At 39.1% G+C, this 20,403-nt stretch overlaps 2 protein-coding genes across 5 annotated transcripts in view; one reads left to right on the forward strand and one right to left on the reverse strand.

Annotated features, from left to right (window-relative positions):
• Positions 1 to 5,138: 5,138 nt before the first annotated feature.
• LOC127005801 (mediator of RNA polymerase II transcription subunit 7-like) lies at positions 5,139 to 16,480 on the reverse strand. 4 transcript variants are annotated; one of them, XM_050874921.1, is made up of 6 exons: positions 16,332 to 16,351; positions 14,448 to 14,561; positions 13,864 to 13,984; positions 10,267 to 10,483; positions 6,340 to 6,597; positions 5,139 to 5,916 (listed from the first exon to the last, which is right to left on the reverse strand). In XM_050874921.1, the coding sequence occupies exons 4-6, from the start codon at positions 10,459 to 10,461 to the stop codon at positions 5,701 to 5,703; spliced, it is 669 nt and encodes a 222-aa protein (XP_050730878.1). In that variant the 5' UTR covers positions 10,462 to 10,483; positions 13,864 to 13,984; positions 14,448 to 14,561; positions 16,332 to 16,351; the 3' UTR covers positions 5,139 to 5,700. The 4 variants fall into 4 exon arrangements, with proteins under 4 accessions (XP_050730878.1, XP_050730876.1, XP_050730875.1 ...); XM_050874919.1 differs by having other exon boundaries at positions 10,267 to 10,471; positions 16,332 to 16,350; XM_050874918.1 differs by lacking the exon at positions 14,448 to 14,561 and having other exon boundaries at positions 10,267 to 10,471; positions 16,332 to 16,480.
• Positions 16,481 to 18,102: 1,622 nt separating this feature from the next.
• The window catches only part of LOC127005802 (tyrosine-protein kinase Btk29A-like), a 91,536-nt gene continuing 89,235 nt past the window's right edge, over positions 18,103 to 20,403 (forward strand). Inside the window, exon 1 of the mRNA XM_050874923.1 lies at positions 18,103 to 18,260. The gene's annotated coding sequence lies outside the window, so the exon portion shown is untranslated. The remainder of the gene's footprint in view (positions 18,261 to 20,403) is intronic.

Consider the following 20,403-nt stretch of genomic DNA (forward strand, 5'->3'; position numbering starts at 1 on the left):
AAACCACTAAATCTAAACAGTAAAGGAAAACGACTTAAAAATACCTTGTCTTGTGATTTATTACCAAAGCAAGAGGGAGGCGATGGCTTAGTGGTGGTGTGCTGGAGCGGCTTTCAGGAGCACACAGGATGGCATCCCGTCCGCCACAATAAAATACACAGCCAAACATACCTGTTACCCCTGAGGATGGTTGGAGAAATTGGAAGGTTTTGTTTAGTCGGTGCAACATCTGTGGTTCCAATTTTTAGATGTATGCCGTCGAGGGTCCTGAAAGAAAATGGCTAAATAAATATAAAAACCACTAAATCTAAACAGTAAAGGAAACAGACTTAAAAATACCGTGTCTTTGTGAGGCGGTGGCTGAATTGTGGCGTGCTGGAGCGGCTTTCAGTAGCACACAGGTTCGCATCCCGTCCGCCGCTACAAAATACACGGCCAAACATACCTGTTACCCCTGAGGATGGTTGGAGAAGGATCAACACCCGAGTTCCAGTTTCTAGATGTATGCCGTCGAAGAGACAATAGAGGGGCCCAGACACACGCAAGGAAAGAGGTTCGAGGTGGTGTCTGCAGGAAAGGCAGGCGGCGAATCTTGCAGCAATAAACTATCAATCAATCAATTATGCATCACACAACTATAACACACAAAAATCACTACCCCCCCACCCCATGAAACTACTAAAAACTGGGAATGGATACAAAACGATAATAAAAAATGGGATAAATCAGAGGAAAATGAAGGAATTGAACTCTTAAAATGTATACAAACAAGCTGCCATTTTATTAGTCATGGGCGCGTGGCCTTAGACCATTCACATGCTGTCCTAAAAACCACCTATCAACCTGGACTCCAGATTCTCTCTAAATAAGAATAAAAAATGAGCTGCAGGGAGCTAGAATGTGACGACTAAGATGGCGTCATTATAAACATTAACCACACCAGGCCCCGCCAAAAAAAACACCAGGTCCCACAAAGAAACACCAGGTCCCACAAAAAAAAACACCAGGTCCCACAAAAAAACACCAGGTCCCACAAAAATACACACCAAGTCGCACAAAAAAAACACCAGGCCCCACTAAAAAACACCAGGTCCCACAAAAAAAACACCAGGTCCCACCAAAAAAACCCACCAGGTCCCACAAAAAAACACAAGGTCCCACAAGAAAAAACACCAGGTCCCACCAAAAAAAAAAAAAAAACAGGCCCCATAAAAAAAACACCTGCAGGCCCCACAAAAAAACACACCAGGTCCCAAAAAAAAAAAAACACCAGGTCCCACCCCCCCAAAAAAAACAGGTCCCACCCCAAAAAAAAAAAAAAAAAAAAGTCTCACATAAAAACACCAGGTCCCACAAAAAAAACACCAGGTCCCACAAAAATACACACCAAGTCGCACAAAAAAAAAACACCAGGCCTTACAAAAAAAAACACCAGGCCCCACAAAAAAAAACACCAGGTCCCACAAAAAACCACCAGGTCCCACAAAAAAACACCAGGTCCCACAAAAAAACACCAGGCCCCACAAAAAAAAACACCAGGTCCCACAAAAAACACCTGGTCCCACAAAAAAACACACCAGGTCCCATAAAAAACCACCAGGTTCCACAAAAAACACCAGGTCCCACAAAAAATCCACCAGGTCCCACAAAAAAACACCAGGTCCCACCAAAAAAATCACCAGGTCCCACCAAAAAAAAACACCGGGTCCCACAAGAAAAAACACCAGGTCCCACAAAAAAAAACAGGTCCCACCAAAAAAAAAAACAGGTCCCACAAGAAAAAACACCAGGTCCCACCAAAAAAAAAAAAAAATACCAGGTCCCACCAAAAAAAAAAAAACCAGGTCCCACCAAAAAAACACCAGGTCCCACCCCAAAAAATACACCATTCTCCACGAAAAAAAAAACCAGGCCCCACAAAAAAAAACACCTGCAGGCCCCACAAAAAACACACCAGGTCCCACAAAAAAACACACCAGGTCCCACAAAAAAACACACCAGGTCCCATAAAAAACCACCAGGTCCCATAAAAAACCACCAGGTCCCACAAAAAACACCAGGTCCCACAAAAAAACACACCAGGTCCCACAAAAACCACCAGGTCCCACAAAAAACACCAGGTCCCACAAAAAAACACCAGGTCCCACCAAAAAAATCACCAGGTCCCACCAAAAAAAAACACCAGGTCCCACCAAAAAAAAAACACAGTAATAGATGGGCCACTAACACACCCACCCACAGTAATAGATGGGACATTAACACACACACCAACTATAACAACTTTTACCCAGACACACGGAAGGAAAGAGGTTCGAGGTGGTGTCTCCAGTAAAGGCAGGCAGCGAAAGCTTACACCTGTGAATCAACTACCTAACGTCACCTTCTAATGGAAATAAACCGAGACGCGCGAAGCGAATCCGAAACGAGCGATCCAGAGTGAACGAAACACGTGAACGGGAGCGAACCACCAAACATACACAAACTACTTCCTCCCTTCTCCTTTGTTGTTTACTTGCAACAATAACTATCAATCAATCACTTATTCACCACACAACCATAACAAACAAATATCACTACCCCCTCCTCCCCCCCTCATGAAACTACTAAAAACTAGGAGTAGGCAGGTACCGGTACCAGTACCGGTACTAACGGTACCAGCTAAACGGTACGGTACCGGTACCAGATTGCTCGGTAACCGGTACCAGTTGCTCGGATTTATTTATTGAATTTATTGATAATTCTTCATGTCCGATTTTTTTTCTTTTTTAGGTTGCTAATAAATATTGTTATTGTTATTAAACTATGATCGAGTACATCCATAATAGCTATACATGCTATTTTTTTATCGAAAAAATAAATATTCACTTCATTCAGAGAGAGAGAGAGAGAGAGAGAGAGAGAGAGAGAGAGAGAGAGAGAGAGAGAGAGCGATCACCACTCAGTGAGTGGATATCTCGGTGATATGGGTACTCGACTACTCGATCATAGTCTAATAACAATAAAAATATTTATTAGCAACCTAAAAAAGAAAAAAGAATCGGACATGAAGAATTATCCAGTAACTCCAATAAATAAATAAAATAAGAAAATAATGGAAACGGGAGCTGTGATGAAAACGGAAAGCAGGACAAAATGGTGGGAACTTGGGGAGACGGTCAGCGGGGCAGTGACTCAGCGTCTACACACAGGGCCCATACCACATGGAGGCGGGCGAGCGCCGAGCGTCACTAAGATCCAAACGGTACCGGTACTAGCGGCAATGCGCAGTGCCGAGTGATCATTAAGCTTTCCGGAACCCAAGTGATCATGAGGCTTCGCGGTACCAGGTACCAATACCAGGTACCGGTACCTGGTACCGCGAAGAATCGATTCCTCGCGGTACCCGGTACCGGTACCTGGTACCGCGAAGCCTCATGATCACTTGGGCTCCGGGAAGCTTAATGATCACTCGGCACTGCGCATTGCCGCTAGTACCGGTAGGAAAATGAAGGAATTGAACTCTTAAAATGTGTACAAACAAGCTGTACACTGCCTGGGGGTTGGGATGGCATGCTCCTCCCTTCCATTCAGTCTGCTGGCGGTAGTGGAGGCAGGCAATGTTGATCCTCCTGTAGAACTCCTTTTTTTTCTTTCTTTTCGTCCTTTCCATTTTCTCATTTTCTTGCTCTTCCTGCTTCTGCTCCTCTTCCTTTTCGGTTTCATCTTTTTTCTCCTCCTCCTCCTCCTCTTCCTCTTCTTTATTTCCTTCTCTCCCTCTTCCTCCTTTTCCTTTTGCTCCCCTTCCTTTCCTTCCTATTCTTTTTCTTCCTCCAGTTTTTTTCTTCCTTCACCTCCTCCTCTCCATTTTTCTCTTCCTCTTCCTCCACCTATTAATCCTGGTTTTTTTCTTTTTAGCTTCCCTCTTCCTCTTTCTCTCCCTCTTCTTCTTCTTCCTCCTCCATCACCTCATTTTCCTCTTCCTCCTCCTTTTGCTTTCTCTCCTTCCCCTCTCTCTTCCTCTTCCTACTCTCCCACGTCTTCATTTTCCTACTCCACTTCCTCCTTTTCTTCTTCTTCCTTCTGCTCCTTTTTCTCCTCCTCCCTCCACTTCCTATTTCTCTTCCTCTCTATACTCCTCCTCTTTCTCCCCCTCCTCCTATTTTTCCTATTCCTCCTTCTCCCTCCTCTTCCATTTTCTTCTCCTTCCTCTCCTCTTTCAGTTCCTTCTTTTCCTCCTCCATCTCCCTCTTCTTCCTTTCTTCTCTACCTCCTTCTCTTTCTCTCCCTAATCACCCACCCATTCTTCTTCCCCTCTTCCTCCTCCTCCTCTATGTCTTCCATCCCCTCCACTTTGTCTTTTTCCTCCACCTCCTCCTCCACTTCATCCTTCTCCTCTTCCTCCTGTTTACTAATTTTGTTCTTTCTTTCATCACATAATGCAAACATTTCCATAATTCCTCCAGTTTCATGGTGACTCACTAGAATGTACTAAATACTTCTCTACTTACAAATTTATTCCTCATATTGGTAGAAAAATACTACATACCAGGAAAACTTTGGGAGCCACCCATGCATTATAAGGTCAAGTTAGGAGAATACACTAAGCTGCTCATGACCTCAGTGCTCATCTGTCTCATTGGCCCTTGAGCCTGTCTAAAGTAAAAAAAAAGTTATTCCAGGACACAGGATAAATATGACATCCAAATAGCTACCTTCCCCAATCAATAGGGAGGAATAACAGCTAACTGGCCACCGACTGTCCCAGGCCAGAGTCAAACTAGAGCCTGTGGGTTTGCAGCTGGGCATGCTAACTGTTACACCACGTTGTGATAAGACAGGATTGTAACTAAAACAAGTGTAAGAGTCTCCGCAACAGGGCAAGTGAATGTAAGGCATGGCAAGTTTAAGAGAGCACTTTTCTTTTCTCATCTATTCCTTGTCATATCAATAATTTTTTCCCTTTCTCTTTGGATTTATCAATATAGTACATGGACTACTTAGAATGTGCCTTTATGCTGTTCTCTCCCATGTGTGCTTTCTACTTCCTGGGGCCCACCTTTTGGTTATGTGAGAAGCAGGAGTCCATGGCAGAGACAATTAGTGACAATGACTGTGAAGTGAGGCACATATGGAGGCAGGCAGAATGAGTTTCATAACAAAACACTTTCTTACCTTTATTATCAATCATAGCAAATAGTGCATGAAAAAATTTGTTACAGAAACCTTTACTGTTTGGCCAAGTCCTTTAAAGCACTCGGGTCAGAATACAGGTGGGAACTGTAAATGAGCAGGTGAGGTAATGAGGTGATGGAGGGCAGAAATCTTGGAGAAGAGAGGACCAAATGAACCCCAGAAAGGCATATATTGGACAGAAAATGAATTTACACCATCTTGTATCCAGTAATGATACTGCATTATGCAGCATATATTATGTACTATTTCTCCAAAATATTTCTTAGCATCATTAAACAATCATAAGAAAATAAGAAAATTTTTGGATGTCACTTCATTAGAAGTTGTGTTTTTCTTACACTTATGTCATACAAAGTTACAAAATGTTCTTATGAACCACAAACATTATGAACAAATACACATTTCCATTTCATTGTTCTGAAAGCATGATTCTGTCATAATGTAGTTATGGAACATTTAGTAATATCATAACATAGCAATATATATATATTTAAATATTACATCGTAGTTTATGTATATAAAATATTATTATAATGCATCCACAATATTGCACATGAGTCTATCCAGACTTGAGCACTTGTCCTCAGCAGTGCTACTTGCATCATTCTTTGGCCTCAGCTGGAGCTCCTCAAGGGAAGGCACAAGTAGTTTTGAATCAGAGTCTAAATTGTCTGGCAAGGAGCCAAGAGCTTCTCGAACAAGTCTTCTCACTTCATCTTCCTGCCGTTCTAATCGTTCTGCAACCTGAAAAGCATGAACCAAAATTTAGGTGACTGCATTCTGGAGCCCAGAACAATTATCAATATTTAGTATCAATATCAAATGAATTTAGGAAAACTTAATAACTGGGGCTATGACTCTCAGCCTCTGCATGTCAAAACTGAAGTGCAAACTACCAACTTATATACATCTCATATGCCTAGAGAGTGACTTAAATTTGTGAAAGAGGCTGTCAAATGCAAGAGGTGAGCAATAAACACAGTAGAATTTTTGAATAGTAAGTGGATGGTAAAGTAATCTATTCTGCTACATAATTTTCCCTTTCCTTCGGCAATCACCATTCTCTTCTTTCTTAAATATACCTTACATCGTGCAGAATGTTTAGTTAGATAGCGTTGTTTATAACAGGACTGAGAGGTGAATGAAAGCTTGTGTACTGTCTCATACCTGGTGTCTCTGTCGCTTCTGCATTTCCAGCATAACACGGACAGTTTCTCGTGCTTGGTGTGGTCGGAATTCGTTTATTAGATGGTGCATGTTGATAAAGAGGATGTTGATGTCTTCAATCTTGTCTGTGCGTTTAGTTGAGTCGGGACACTTGATGAGGATGTCTAAGAGGTCCAGGAAGTTCACCAAGATTGAGTGATTGAGCTTTTTCAATTCTCTTCGATGATCAAAGTTTTGTGGATAAAGGCGACGAATTGACTGAAAAATAAACAACATAAATTATCCTAAAGAACAAAATAATAGCAATTACTTTATTCCCTTTACACTCAACCTCCTACATACAACTCTGATGCCCAGTTTCTAGTTCTCACTGTTAATATTATTAGCTCCCTTTTCACAAAAATCACACCCTTTCCCACATCTCCCTTGTGTATTCCGAGTCCTATCAGTTCATCTTGCTGGAGGTCTCCCTGCCACTCCTCCTCCCATTTGAATCTCATACACCCTCTTCACAAAATCCCTAATCTGCATTCTGGCAATAAGTTCAAGCCACCTCAATTAATTACATTTTACCCATACCTACACTCTGTGCTCTACATTATTTGTCCTTGCATATCACATCTCTTGTCCACCTCTATATCATTTAAAACATGCCATTTTGTTAATCCATTTGCTCTCCTGAAGTAACTCCTTTCTACTCAACATATCCTTATCTGTTGTGACTCTTTCCATGGCCATGTTTCCTCCACTGCCCTCTCCCTTACTTTTCCCTTAATGGTCCCATACTCAGATAAGACTATTTCTGGATATTAAAATTTCCACCTCCTCCATTTTTTGCACCCTAAGCTTACCTCACATCAACAGGTATCCCTCATATATCATGGGGTTGACTATTGCAAATTTCCTATAATGTGGACATAAAAAAACTACACTTTTTGGGCATTGCAGATATTTCTTGTGGATCACAGGCTTGTATTTTGATTGGTGGTGACCTATAGGAGTCTTCCACTCTAAGACCACGACCAAGTCTTGGCAAATGGGAAGACAATTTGTAAACAAACATCACTGTTAGTGTGGCCAGTGTCACCTCTATTGTAAATGGACATAGGGCAGCCCAGCATACAGTTAACCCATTAATCGCACAGCTCCTGCAGGTGGGCTGGTGAGTCAAACTGAATGGTGAAACAAAGATGGCATCCCCAAAACAGCTTCTTCACAATATTCCCTCAGCTGCTCTTACAGGTGACCCTTTACTGGAAACAGCAATCACAGGTGAAGAAAACATTTGTAAAAAGATGCAGCAGAAGTGACTCGGGCCCAACACATTGGTCCCTTTGTTTACACTGTCCAGCTGACTGTACATCCCCCCAACACAGTTTGATCTTGGTCTTGGTTCGGGCCACCATCTTGACAAAACTTGTTAGCTGAGCTCTGTTGCCATTGCCATTACAAAGGCAATCCCACACCTGTGACTGGACTACTGGTAACTTTGCACAATGTTGCCTGACTTAAGACTCATTCAAACGCAGGTCAGGCCTACTCTGGAGGTGGTTGAAGCTCGGTGCGGGTATTTCAAATCTTATGCCCTGGTCCATTCGTAATTTTTCAATAATTTTTCTCGGAATATTTTCAATCTTTGACCGGCCAGATTTTTGCTGGATACTTGGGGCCTCTGAATAGTCGAGGTTTTACTATATGCTGTTATGTCATTCAAATGTTTAGCTGCTTGTTTGTTACTATTGCTTTTAAAAGTGAGAGAAAAGGGGGAAGAATGGGGAAGATGCAGTAAGTTGGGGAGGTCTACGAACCAATTAGAAAAAATTACATTAATTCTACTGTTTAGCTATCACGATTTTCTATATCATGGGTGTTTCGCATCCCCAATTAACACTTAAAGCGCGGGCTAGATTTTGCCGCGCCTGGCCTGCCACGCGGGCATATTCACTCAAAAACACACCTCACTTCAACCTCAAGTATCTTCTCTCTTACTGAGCTAACGTTGCTGAATGAGGTATCATTGTAAAGTCCTTTTCCTTAGCTGTCCTTTGACGTTAATTTGAACACCATATAAGCATTGGTAGAACGAGTACAGAGTTATGAAATAGGAACTATGAAAACATTTTATTATAGACAGATACCCACCTCTATTGTTCTTATTTTCTATTATTTAGCAATAAAAAGCATCACTTTTTTACAGCTTCTGTGTACCATACCCATATAAAGCTCAAAAACGGCATGTTTACTGTACTTGACGACAAACTAATCAAATCTGGCGGCGCGTTCATTAAAAAAATGCCATGTCCACTATTGTGGACACCCGCACTTTAAGGGTTAAATGCGATATATGAGGGATAGGTGTAGTTACAATCAGCTGAGGCAACACACTGCAGAATAAAAAACTTGAACATGTTTCCTCAAAACCTCCATTACTCTGTGCAACATTCATTCTAAGCATCCTTATTCTGTAACCAACCTCCACCCATGAATTAGTTATAAGAACTGTGAAAAACTGTAGTAATTAAGAGATGCAACTCTGATACAAAGAGTAATGAAAATAAAGCAGTTTCCACAGCCCTTAAATGCAGAAGGTATGTTTGAAGTGTTCTCTTTATAATGAAATTTAAAACTAACAACCACTCTCAAGTTAAATATATTACATAGTACTAAGCATGTTGGTAGCCTGACCAAAGTTGGCAAACTCATTGTTCAACTGAGAGTAGTTTATGAAACACTAATGGTGCACTTTGTAGCACAGTATCTACTTTTACTTAATGGGACATAATCCTTTAAAAAAACAAAGTTTTCAATACGACCCTTGCACACATAAATTATATATATGTATATATATATATATGTATATATATATATATATATATATATATATATATATATATATATATATATATATATATATATATATACAGTAAACCCCGATTATCCGAATGAAGGGGAAGCCTCTGTCGGAGAAGCCGAGTTTTCGGCTACTCCGGATGTATGGCCGCCATTTGGATCGCCGCCAGTTTGATCGTCGGCATTGTATGCGTTGCGACTGACGATGTAAACAATGAAACCAAACAAACACACGCTACGCTAAACAAAGTAGTACGCTTAAAACATGTGATGTAAATGTTTTATTGTATGTTTGTCTGTGTGTCTCCTTGTCTGGACCAGTGTATGTTGATACTTGTGAGCATTGCAGATCTGAATTGTGAATGTTGCAGAGTGCGATTGTGAATGGTTGTGCAAGCTTGCAAGTGTGACCTTGATGCATCGTGCAGGTGGAGACACAGTATGATGACTCATATTATCGCCTAACTCGTATGTTGGAAGGGGAATGTGGCATGGAGTGGAGAGGGGAGTCGTGTTTGTGTCGTTGTCTTGAGAGTACGGTGTGAGAGTAGTCGTGCAGTAGTTTGTTCGTTTGCCGCACCTACGTCCTTGCTGGGGCGAAGGTGCGGACGTGGTGTTGTTGAGAGTTTGTTTAATGCTTTTTGTCTAATACATTGATCTATTCGTTACAAGCTATTTCGGCAATACATTAGAAAGCATATTCATTTTAACTGTTCTTATCAATTTTAAATGTGTTAATATAGTACATATGTAGTTACTTTTATTTATTTTTGATGTTTTATAACGTTTTAGTATAGAAAAAAAAATTTAATTGCATTATCCAGATCAATTTCGGATAATCCGCTTTCGGATAATCGGGGTTTTACTGTATATATATATATATATATATATATATATATATATATATATATATATATATATATATATATATATATATATATATATATATATATATATATATATATATATATATATATATAACATTCTCCAGTACACTTCAGAAAAAGAAGTTTTACTGATTTCTAAACAGTTGATGATAAAGTAAAACCAAAAAGAGGCATGCACGTAGCAACTAACCTGAGACTCTAGAGGCCTAATGATAAGGTCCTCTGCGTTGAAAGGAACACCGAACATTGTGTAGTCATTATGGATGGGCAAGGGAGGCTTTGGGGCTCTTCCCCTACGTATGATTTCATCGGTGTATTGGTTGATGTACTGTGAAGGGGGAAGAGGCCAGGTGGAGGTAGGGGATGTTTCAGCAGGTAATGCCATCTTACAGTTTCTGTAATAAAATCTGTTGGGTCAGTAATAGATAAAGGTTGTAGAACATTTATCCTTTTATTAATTAAAGTTGTATATAAATGTTAGTGTAATAATACATATGAGATAAGTCAAGAAGGTTTTCTGGTTTCCTTTATCCATTAAGCTAAATTAATCGTATTCATTTATACGTTATAAAATATGGATATCCATGTAAAGTGATGTCTACGCTGTACAACTGATTAAACATAAATAAATTTAAAGATTATCAATTTAACAGAGACCCTGAATAGGGACCGCAATATCAGTTTTACACAAATATGTTCCATTCAGCATGATTCAATATGCCACATAGTTTTCCTGCCCAATGCTCTTCACAAGCTGAACAAAACCCACCCAGTGTCATCCCCTGGAATTTCTTCCTGCAAGGCCCCTGATTCCTTTTCTTCTTGTCTGGCTGTGCCATCCACAACCACAGCCATTACCACAACTATCAGGGACCAGAAATGACAACGAAAAACAAAAAAAGAAATGATGTGCAGCCACAATCTCATCTCTTTGAGTAGTTGGTAATGCTAATCTAAGTCGCTATTCACTCATTAGGATGTGTTTTCATAAAAAAATTATCAAGTCTAAAGTAAGAGGAAATAAAACTAATATAATATAAAGAAATCTGCAGGGACTGGAGAGGGTTGCCAGTCTGCCAGATGCTGCTATGCAACCCACCTCCAGTCAAGGGATGCTTTGGATCATTTGGACTGCAACTATGGTTGCCAGTTTGAATTGCTCTGGGTTATTAATGTGCAACAGTGTGGTGCCAAGGAACGGGCTGCCTGACCCATGTTGGTGTAGCATATATAGAAGGCATCTTTATGTAGCAACCTTCCCACATGAATGCTCACAGTGGCTGTGTTATACCCTCCCCTTTTTTCACAGTCCCTCTGTATGATGAACAGGCTCTTTGCTTCCAGTAAGATATAAACATGTACAGAACCATAGCTGGGCACGATAACAGAAAACCTTATTCCCGATGACCGATAACTGATAATGAAAAACCTTAATGGTGATAACCGATATTCGTTAACTGGAGACACAAATATAGGCGATAACCGATAACCGATACCCGATATAAATCCACAAATCCGATACTAGCTAGCGATAAGTCCGATAGGCGAAAACGATACTATATTGATATTTCAAATAAAAAAACATAGATGAATTCAAATTTTCATTATCCGTATTTTAGAAAACTTACAAAACCTGAAAACCACACGTTGACACGTACCTATGGACGGTAATACTAGAAACGCCTGAGCCGGTGTTGTGTTATTTGGCGTCCCCACTGTCAAAAGCTGGCGCTTTTGTTTACAAACACTGGTCTCTCATGAACTGCGCATGCTCAGACCAGCAAGCGTAGACCTGTACAGTCTCACAAAGCTTTTAAACCGTAATTAAGAGTTGCTGGAAGGCTGAATCAGACATATAGTACCACTACCACCATCCTCGCTGTTTCTAGAATGACACTCTGTATGAGTTGTATTTATATGTACAGAGTGTCGTTCTCTATGTTTCTAGAAACAGCAACTCTTAATGTCTTAAAAAGCTTTGTGAGACTGTACAGGTCTACACTTACTGGTCTGAGCATGTGCAGTTCACGAGAGACCAGTGTTTGTAAACAAAAGCGCCAGTTTTTGATGATGGGACACCAAATAACACAACACCGGGTGCCTTCAATACCATGGCATCCTCACAAACGAATATGGAATATCAAATTTGAGGTAATGAATAATTATTTTTAGGGCAGAGTTAAATGATTTTTCTCTTTGATATATTGATTTTTTAGTGACATAAAAAAATAACCTAGTGTTTTAATTTTGATGATCTAAGTATGAAATCTCTTCACCGAAGATATTTCATACCCCAAAGTTTTTTCATACAACACCGGGCCATGCATGCGCAGTAGGGAGACAACTTTTTTTACTGAGAGGCGGAAAAAGTAGCGATTATCGCTAGTTTGCTTACAAAAGTAACGAAGATACCGATATATATTTAAATAAGTAGCGGATGGCCGATAACCCGATTTTGTTATCAGCGATAACTTATCGCGATAACGCCCAGCTATGTACAGAACCCAGTCCAGCATCCTAGTGACTCCTGCTCTCGAGTCTTGAAAATGTGGGCTTCCACCTTGCTCTTTGTGTGCTAACACTGCCTGCTGTGCTCAGTCTTGGTATTTGTGCGCCAGTTGCTGAGCACAGTATGCATGTGTGAACAACAAATAGCAGATACAACTCATTCCAAGAGAATCCCTCCATACTGCATATTGCATATCCATCCTTGCATTCTTATAATTTTCTTGTCCTCGAATGGCCTTTGTTCAATTTTTCCCATGTTTTTGTACTGACAAATAATTGCATTATTTGTTATTCTGTGCTATGGTACCAAACTAATGAATTCGACTGAAATAAGATTTTTGGTTAAACACAAAATCAATTTACCATGAGATTCTTTAGTCATAATATTACATATGTTTTGTTAAATCTATCTCCTGCTGTATCTTGAGGTGAATGACACTGCATAAAACAGCTTCATTCATGGACAGTATGATTTTTTACAAGGTTGGGCAAATATTCATGTGAGGTTCTCAATAAAGCACACATATCCTTGCCCACATTAGAAAGTTTTTACTGAGGCAAGACTAAAACACCTTCAGAGGTTGTTGTAAGAGCTAAACTTAGATGGTAAGTACAGATTGTAGAAACTGGTGATTTACAACAGAAATAAGTCAGATTAAAATGAATTGGAGAAAAAAAGCAAGGTAAAATTTGTTTCAGTAGGGGGTAGGAGCCAAATCTCACAATAAACAAAATTAAGAATTGAAACTTAAAAAAAATACCAGTGAAAATGAAATTTCAATTAAATATACTTTAATGTCCATAAACATGTTTCAACATTAGGTAAACATGATCTAATACTTTATGGTTATTAATGCAATTTTTATTTGACTTCTGTATGCTCATTGTGATTCTAAAACTACATTGGTTATGTGAAACAGACATTGAAACAGCAATAATACTAATGACAAATTAAGCAATATCATCTCATTACTGGTATGCTGATGGCAAATTGAGCAACACAGTCTCATTTGCATGTGGGTCAGATCATTTAGACTAGAATTACAATTGATTTATCATGGCTTTGAGTGTTTTTGATAATTGTACTGGTAACCATCAACTATGGTGGTGCCAAGAGTGGCTTAAGCCCTCCCTCAAAATCCTCTCACTTCCAAAAACAATTATGATACAAATGATTGTTCTCTTAGCACAACTTAAGCCCCTTTGCACAGTGAAGCCTCCATTGAAAAAAAGCTAGGAGCTGGTCATACTTTAAAATATACTCTTTTAAGAAACTTACCTGTAATAAATATATATGCAAATAAACTGGTCTCCTTTAATCAAGCATCCATGTAGTCAGTTGTCTCTTCCAATACCAACACTTGCCCAAGCTTCTTGACCAGACAGTGTCAGAACATCCACTGTAGGTGAAGATGCATCATTAGTATGTATGGAGGTGAATCAGATAGCAAAATTAGTGCATATATATATATATATATATATATATATATATATATATATATATATATATATATATATATATATATATATATATATATATATATATATATATATATATTCCTTCATTTATTTTTCAGTATATATCAATGGAGGCATAACAATATTAAAAACGGCTTTACAGTTCTAATACACTAGTCTTTACTAACCACTTTAATCTGCCATACATACTTTTCTGTTTGCTTTCTAGATTAGCCTAATATTCCAAATGCATTATTCTTCCTCAAAAATATTTACCTAGATTTTTTTAAGGGAGCATACCAGGTACACTAAAGCAATATATGTACAGTAGCCTATGGTAATTTTTTTTAATTTATGGGGAAGAAGTGTCTTCTGGCAAAGGTTATGAAGGACTGAAACTCTTACTATCTAGGGAGTTAAGTTTCTGTTTGGTTATTGAAGAAAAACAGTAAAGTTGGGAGCATCCGCTATAGCTGTGTATGATCTCGGTGCTGATCTTCATTCCATTGGCCCTCGATCCTACGGTGGGTGAGAACTCATTACTCTGGGACACAAGGCAAGCGCAACATTTGGGTTATTACAGTTTCTCTTCCCTAGGTTTTCCCAGGTAGCCATTTATTGACCATCCTAATTAGTGCCCTCATGGCGAAGTGGTTAGTACATCTAGATGTGAATTCATGGGACTGGTGCGAATCATGGCCCAAGCAGTTGGTGCACAGCCAACCCATCCCACCCCAACTCTTCATCCTCCATTTTGAGCTGGTCAGTAAAAGGGTGCCTGGGATGTCACACTGGCCCTGTGACCTGAGGTAAGGGGTTATTTCCAGCCACAGGTTCAAGGGCCAATGTGACGGAGATGAGTTCTGAGGTCATGCGCAGCTATAATGTGTGCTTCCAAGTTTGCCTTTTACTGAAAGGGAGAATGAACAAGTGAGCGGGCTATCCATCGAGTGCCCAAGAAAGAATTCAGACGCATGCCCAAAGAAGTGTAGGTAGGCATGCTAGCCATAACACCAAGAAGGTACACTGAATAGCTGGTATCATCTGGTCATCTTGATCAACAATCTCAACCACATGATATATATATATATATATATATATATATATATATATATATATATATATATATATATATATATATATATATATATATATATATATATATATATATATATATATATATATATATATATATATATATATATATATATATATATATATATATATATATATATATATATATATATATATATAGATAATAATAACCTATCACAACTAAAATAGTAACCTATCACCACAAAATAGTAAATTAATTCTGCTAAGGATAGTAAGCTGTCGCTGCTAAGGATAATGACCTATCCTGACTAGGGTAGGATAATGACAAATTTGTTCTAGGGCTTTTGCAGATATCTTCCTATGATAACTATCTCCATGTGAAAAAGCATCATAATTAACCCAAGTGTGTAGAACAGAGTGCCCAGGTCTGCTACATAGTGGCCATAACACATATCTCTAGGGGAAAGTAATTATATTAACTTAATAATGAGAAGTTTGTTTCTGAAAAATTGCTCTGGTCTGGTGAACATTATTGCATATTTATACCTTAACAGTATCAACAAACTTATGAAAGCAGAGTGTAGGTACATGATGCTGGCATTCCAGGAGATCAATATGTCCAACCAAACATAAAGACCAACACTTAATAGCATACTCCAACCACGGTCTTAGTAGTGATGCAGTAATATACCCCCTAGCTCCATGTCCTGTTAATGGTGCTGTGGTGCAGTCTGGTGCTCTGCTGATAGTGCCATGTAAAGGGTATGGAGAGGAGAGGCAAAGGCTAACAGCATCCGTGGTGGAGATCATTAGGGAAAAGGAATGAAACAACAGATAGGTCAGTGGAAGCAAAGTGAACAGAAAAAAAAAAAACCCAGCTCGGTGCAAAGCAAAGTATATAAGAATGCGCAGTGAAGTAACTAAGTGCGCGTAGTGAATTATCTAAACGTGAAGCAGAAGCAAGGAGGACCTAAGAAGCGATACAAAGCGGCACAGTTCAAAGGAAGAAGAAAAATAAGAGGAAGCTGCCCTCGTCTCGTACAGCGAAGCCTCCGAGCCAGCCCAAACAGACTACGCCTAAAGGTCACTTCAAAGTCCACGGCTTTCCTCGGCCCGGGCAGCCACTCCATCCCCTGAGATGTAGTTCACAGCCCACGAAGGTTACGAATTCGGGTATTTCAGGACACTCAGTGACCCCAGAATATTACTTTCCCTCGGGTGTGTTACGCTTACCTTCCTCCCTTCTTCCATTGGGCTGGTGTGTTTTGGTCCTGGTATTGGTCTCGGGTGCTTTGCTTTTGTATCAGCGCCCTCACCTTGTTCCCCTGTATCTTTTTAGTTTCCTGGTGCTACTTCCACATGTATCCTTACTTGTATAATCACACTATGTACTGCCTGGGGGTTGGGATGGCATGTTCCTCCCTTCTCCTTTGTTGTTTGGTACTTGCAACAATAAACTATCAATCATCATTTTCCTACTTTCCCCCTGAGCATATATTACCTTGTTCTCTCACCTCATTGCCCTAAAATACCAAGACAATTGCAGAGAAAAATAGAAGAAGAGATTACAGGTTTTATATGCACACTCACAATCGTTTCCTTTCTTTATTTTTATGGTTTTTCTATTGTAACTGCTCCTCCCTATCAGTTTTCTTCCCTAACCTTTGCTTTTCTAGTCTAATTTCCTCATTGGTTTTATTTTCAACTGATCAATCTATCCAAAACTCATACATGACACTTTTATTTGTTTCGTCCCGTTATTTTTCTCCCATTGTAATTAACTGCACCTGCGCCCTGTCAGTTTTTTTCCCTAACCTTCTTTTCCAATTTAATTTTCTTGTTTGTCTTATTTACTCTCCAAAATTCATACATAACACGTTTTTGGGGTTTATTTCATGATGTTACTGAACAATTTCCGATTAATCTCCACTGTGGTTACTTGTGTGTGGTGCTAGTTTCCTTTTCCAATCAAATTTTCTTATCGATCTTATTTCCAAATCATACATGTCTCCAAAATACATACATAACACGTTTTTGGGGGTTTACATCAAGTTGTTATTGAGCAATTTCCGATTAATCTCCACCGTGTTTACCTGTAGAGTATATAGAGGACACAACAGGTTGCCGGAGAAGGAATCGGAACCCTCATCTTGTTTGTATTATGGAAGGTTCGGTTGTCTTTAAGGAAATCTAGTCTTTATTATTACGATCTCCCGCAAAAAACTCAGTCGTCTATACGTTGGGCGAGAGTAACCGAGCCGCCGATAACAGGACACAGGCATATATTATTAGTGTTAATTTACTGCTGTTACTGTTACATTATATCATTATCATTACTACTGTTACTACTATCGCTGTTATTATTATCTTTATTCTCATTTTTTTTTTACTACTACTACTACTACTACTACTGCTACTACTACTACTACTACTACTACTTCTACTACTACTACTACTACTATTCAGAAGGTAGAGCCATATACTATAACCCCATCACTCATATGGTACAGCTATATATATATATATATATATATATATATATATATATATATATATATATATATATATATATATATATAGCTATTAATGGAATAAGGTAAAATATATTATGTCCATGCAACAAACTGCATGAGATTGTCCAACATCTCCGATTAATAAGTTTGGGAGTTTGTATGTATGCTAATTAATGGAGCTCAATGGGAAATATTAATATAAATCACTTGAAGAAAAGACTGTGAAGAAAGCAAAGAGAGGGGTGAAAGACAGAGGACTAAAACCTATACAAGGACTGACAGGAAATAGACAGGTACAATTATATAATAGTGAGCCATATAAATAGTCTTGGTTGAAAGCTGGAAACGGAGAGAGAGAAATAATGAAAGGATACAAAAGAAGGGAGATCAGGGTATAAAGATATAAAGCCCACATAAAAAGAAGTAAAAAAAGAAAAAGAAGAAGAGGAAGGAGCTAGAAGACTATAGAAGAAGAAGAGGAAGAAGAAGGCCTCCTCTCATGGCTCGATTACTCTCGCCAGTCCCGGGCTGAGCTAGTGAGGTGGGGGAGGTGAAAATTGACACTCGGCGAGGAAATGAAACTCAGCCAGCAATTGACGCCGCCTGCAATGCTGATTCTGGACTCTGAGTGACGGGGAGAGAGGCCAGAGTAAGTGTCAGCCCCGGGGTCTCGTGCGGGGGCCGGGCGGTGTTCATGGCGAGGTTGCGGGGCGGGATAGCAAACACGAGTGGCTCATATCCAATCCACTCAACAGGTTGTCGGCAGATATTGGCACGGAATTAAATGTTCATGACTTTGGGGGTCGGTGTTGGTAAGGGTTTTCCATGTCATGGCGTTAATACATCGTTTTGTTCCCGTATGCGGTGCCCTGAGTTACTCGCCTGGTTTACTCACCTGGGGTACAGAAGGAAATATTCGAATTACCAACATATGCTCAGGAGACAGTATTTGATGGGGAAATAGGAGCTTTAAGTGTTAGGAATAGGGAAGTTCTTAAAATATATGTATGTCACCCCTCATCCAGCCTGCTCACCTGTTACTCAGCTGGTGGTGTGCAGGTGTGAGTGGTGGGAGGGAAAGAGTGACCTGTGCACCTGTAAGACTAGGTGTGTTAGTTTGATTTACACTGTACAAGAAGCTTTGTCACTGAATCTTCAAGTATATCAATTTATATATTTGAAGAAAACTTTTAATCAGTGCTCTACTTTAGTTTATATCAATTGTTTTATAAAGGGATGAAGGATTTGATTTCAGTATGTTTGAATAGTGCCTTTCCGAACAAGACTGAATGTGAAGGAAGATGTGTTTTTTGTCAGCTCATATACTAAGTCCTTATAATTTTTAGTGCTATTTACGTATTGCCTGTATGGTCCTTTATTTGTTTATGCTAACCATGTCTGAATGGGCTGAGTAAATCTCATTATATTCACTTATTTGCCCCGGCAGAAGTTTCGCCTTTGTAATGTCATTCGTTGATGTTTTCTTTCACTGTCTGGGTCTTGTATTTTCTCTTTTCTCTTTCCTTTTACTTTCTCTTATACAAAACTGTGTAAAATAGTTACTTTTTTTTCTAACAAGTACACATCCCAGTAATATATTCTTTTTCTTCTATACTATGTGTTTGCTGCAGCCTTACACTCCTCTTTCTCTAAATGTTCAGCACCATAACAAGGAATGCTTCAAATCTCTGTACTCTGTTCCACACATACCACATGTTACCTCCTTCCAAAATGTTCCCATCATTTAATCATAAGCTATTTTTTCTACATCTAAAGACGATGTTTGAGGCTTGGTCATTACTGTGCATTTCCTCTTGTTCTCTCACTCCATTTTTCCATTTTCTATATATCGTAAGGCTCGATTTCTTACACATTTCTCTTATCCATTTTCTTGTATATAATTCTCACACTCAACACTCCTGCTCTTCTCAAGTCACTCAACAGATCTTACACCCATCTGCTCTGTCTCTTTTTTATCAACTTCTGTTATACCGTTCTTAATAAGTCATCACCCGCTAGTTCATATTTTAGGAACTTCCACTGTCCTTTCCTTATCCTATTCCTAACACTTGAAGCTCCTATTTTCCCATTAAGTGCTGTCTCGAGCATATGTTGGTGTTCTGAATATTTTCTTGTGTACCCCATATTTTATACTCTTATTATTTACGTCTATCTTTGCTATAGTACTAATTATGTTTACCTCATTTAAAATTCAATGGAAATCCTACAACTTTCCAATACATGTGTATGTGTGTGTGTGTGTGTGTGTGTGTGTGTGTGTGTGTATTTACCTAGTTGGTAAATACACTCACACACACACACACACACACATGTATTGGAAAGTTGTAGGATTGCCATTGAATTTTAAATGAGTGTAAGCACTCATGATCTGCGTCCACGTACGGTATATATGTCTGCTGGCTTGAAATGTGAGGAGTGGAAAAAAAACTATAGAAAGAGGTCTATTTTTGGTTATGTTATGAAAATAAATGTACTGTGTATTATGCACTATGGAGCTGAATTAAATAATATGACTTGTCAAGATAGAGAACGTTTATCCACATCTCGTATATATGCCCACATGGATGAAGAGATGATGAAGAAATTGATAGTGTCATTGATCCACCCCAGGTCATAGTATGCGGCCATAGTATGGTCTCTACCTAAAAAGAAACATTTAAATAAGATTGAGAGGATACAAAGTGCAGAAACCAAGATGATCTTTATCTTGACAGATTTATTATATGTACAACGAAAGATTGGAAAAGTTTGGGGAGGAACTAGATTTTTTT

Source organism: Eriocheir sinensis, chromosome 31 (genome assembly GCF_024679095.1).
Source record: "Eriocheir sinensis breed Jianghai 21 chromosome 31, ASM2467909v1, whole genome shotgun sequence".
NCBI classification, from domain to species: Eukaryota; Metazoa; Arthropoda; class Malacostraca; order Decapoda; family Varunidae; genus Eriocheir; species Eriocheir sinensis.

Coding starts and splice junctions, on each gene's coding strand:
- LOC127005801 (XM_050874918.1), bottom strand. CDS start 10,461: ATGGCATTACCTGCTGAAACATCCCCTACCTCCACCTGGCCTCTTCCC. Junction 6,598..10,266: donor TTAGGCCTCTAGAGTCTCAG/GTTAGTTGCTAC, acceptor TTTATTTTTCAG/TCAATTCGTCGCCTTTATCC. Junction 5,917..6,339: donor AGAAGCGACAGAGACACCAG/GTATGAGACAGT, acceptor CATGCTTTTCAG/GTTGCAGAACGATTAGAACG.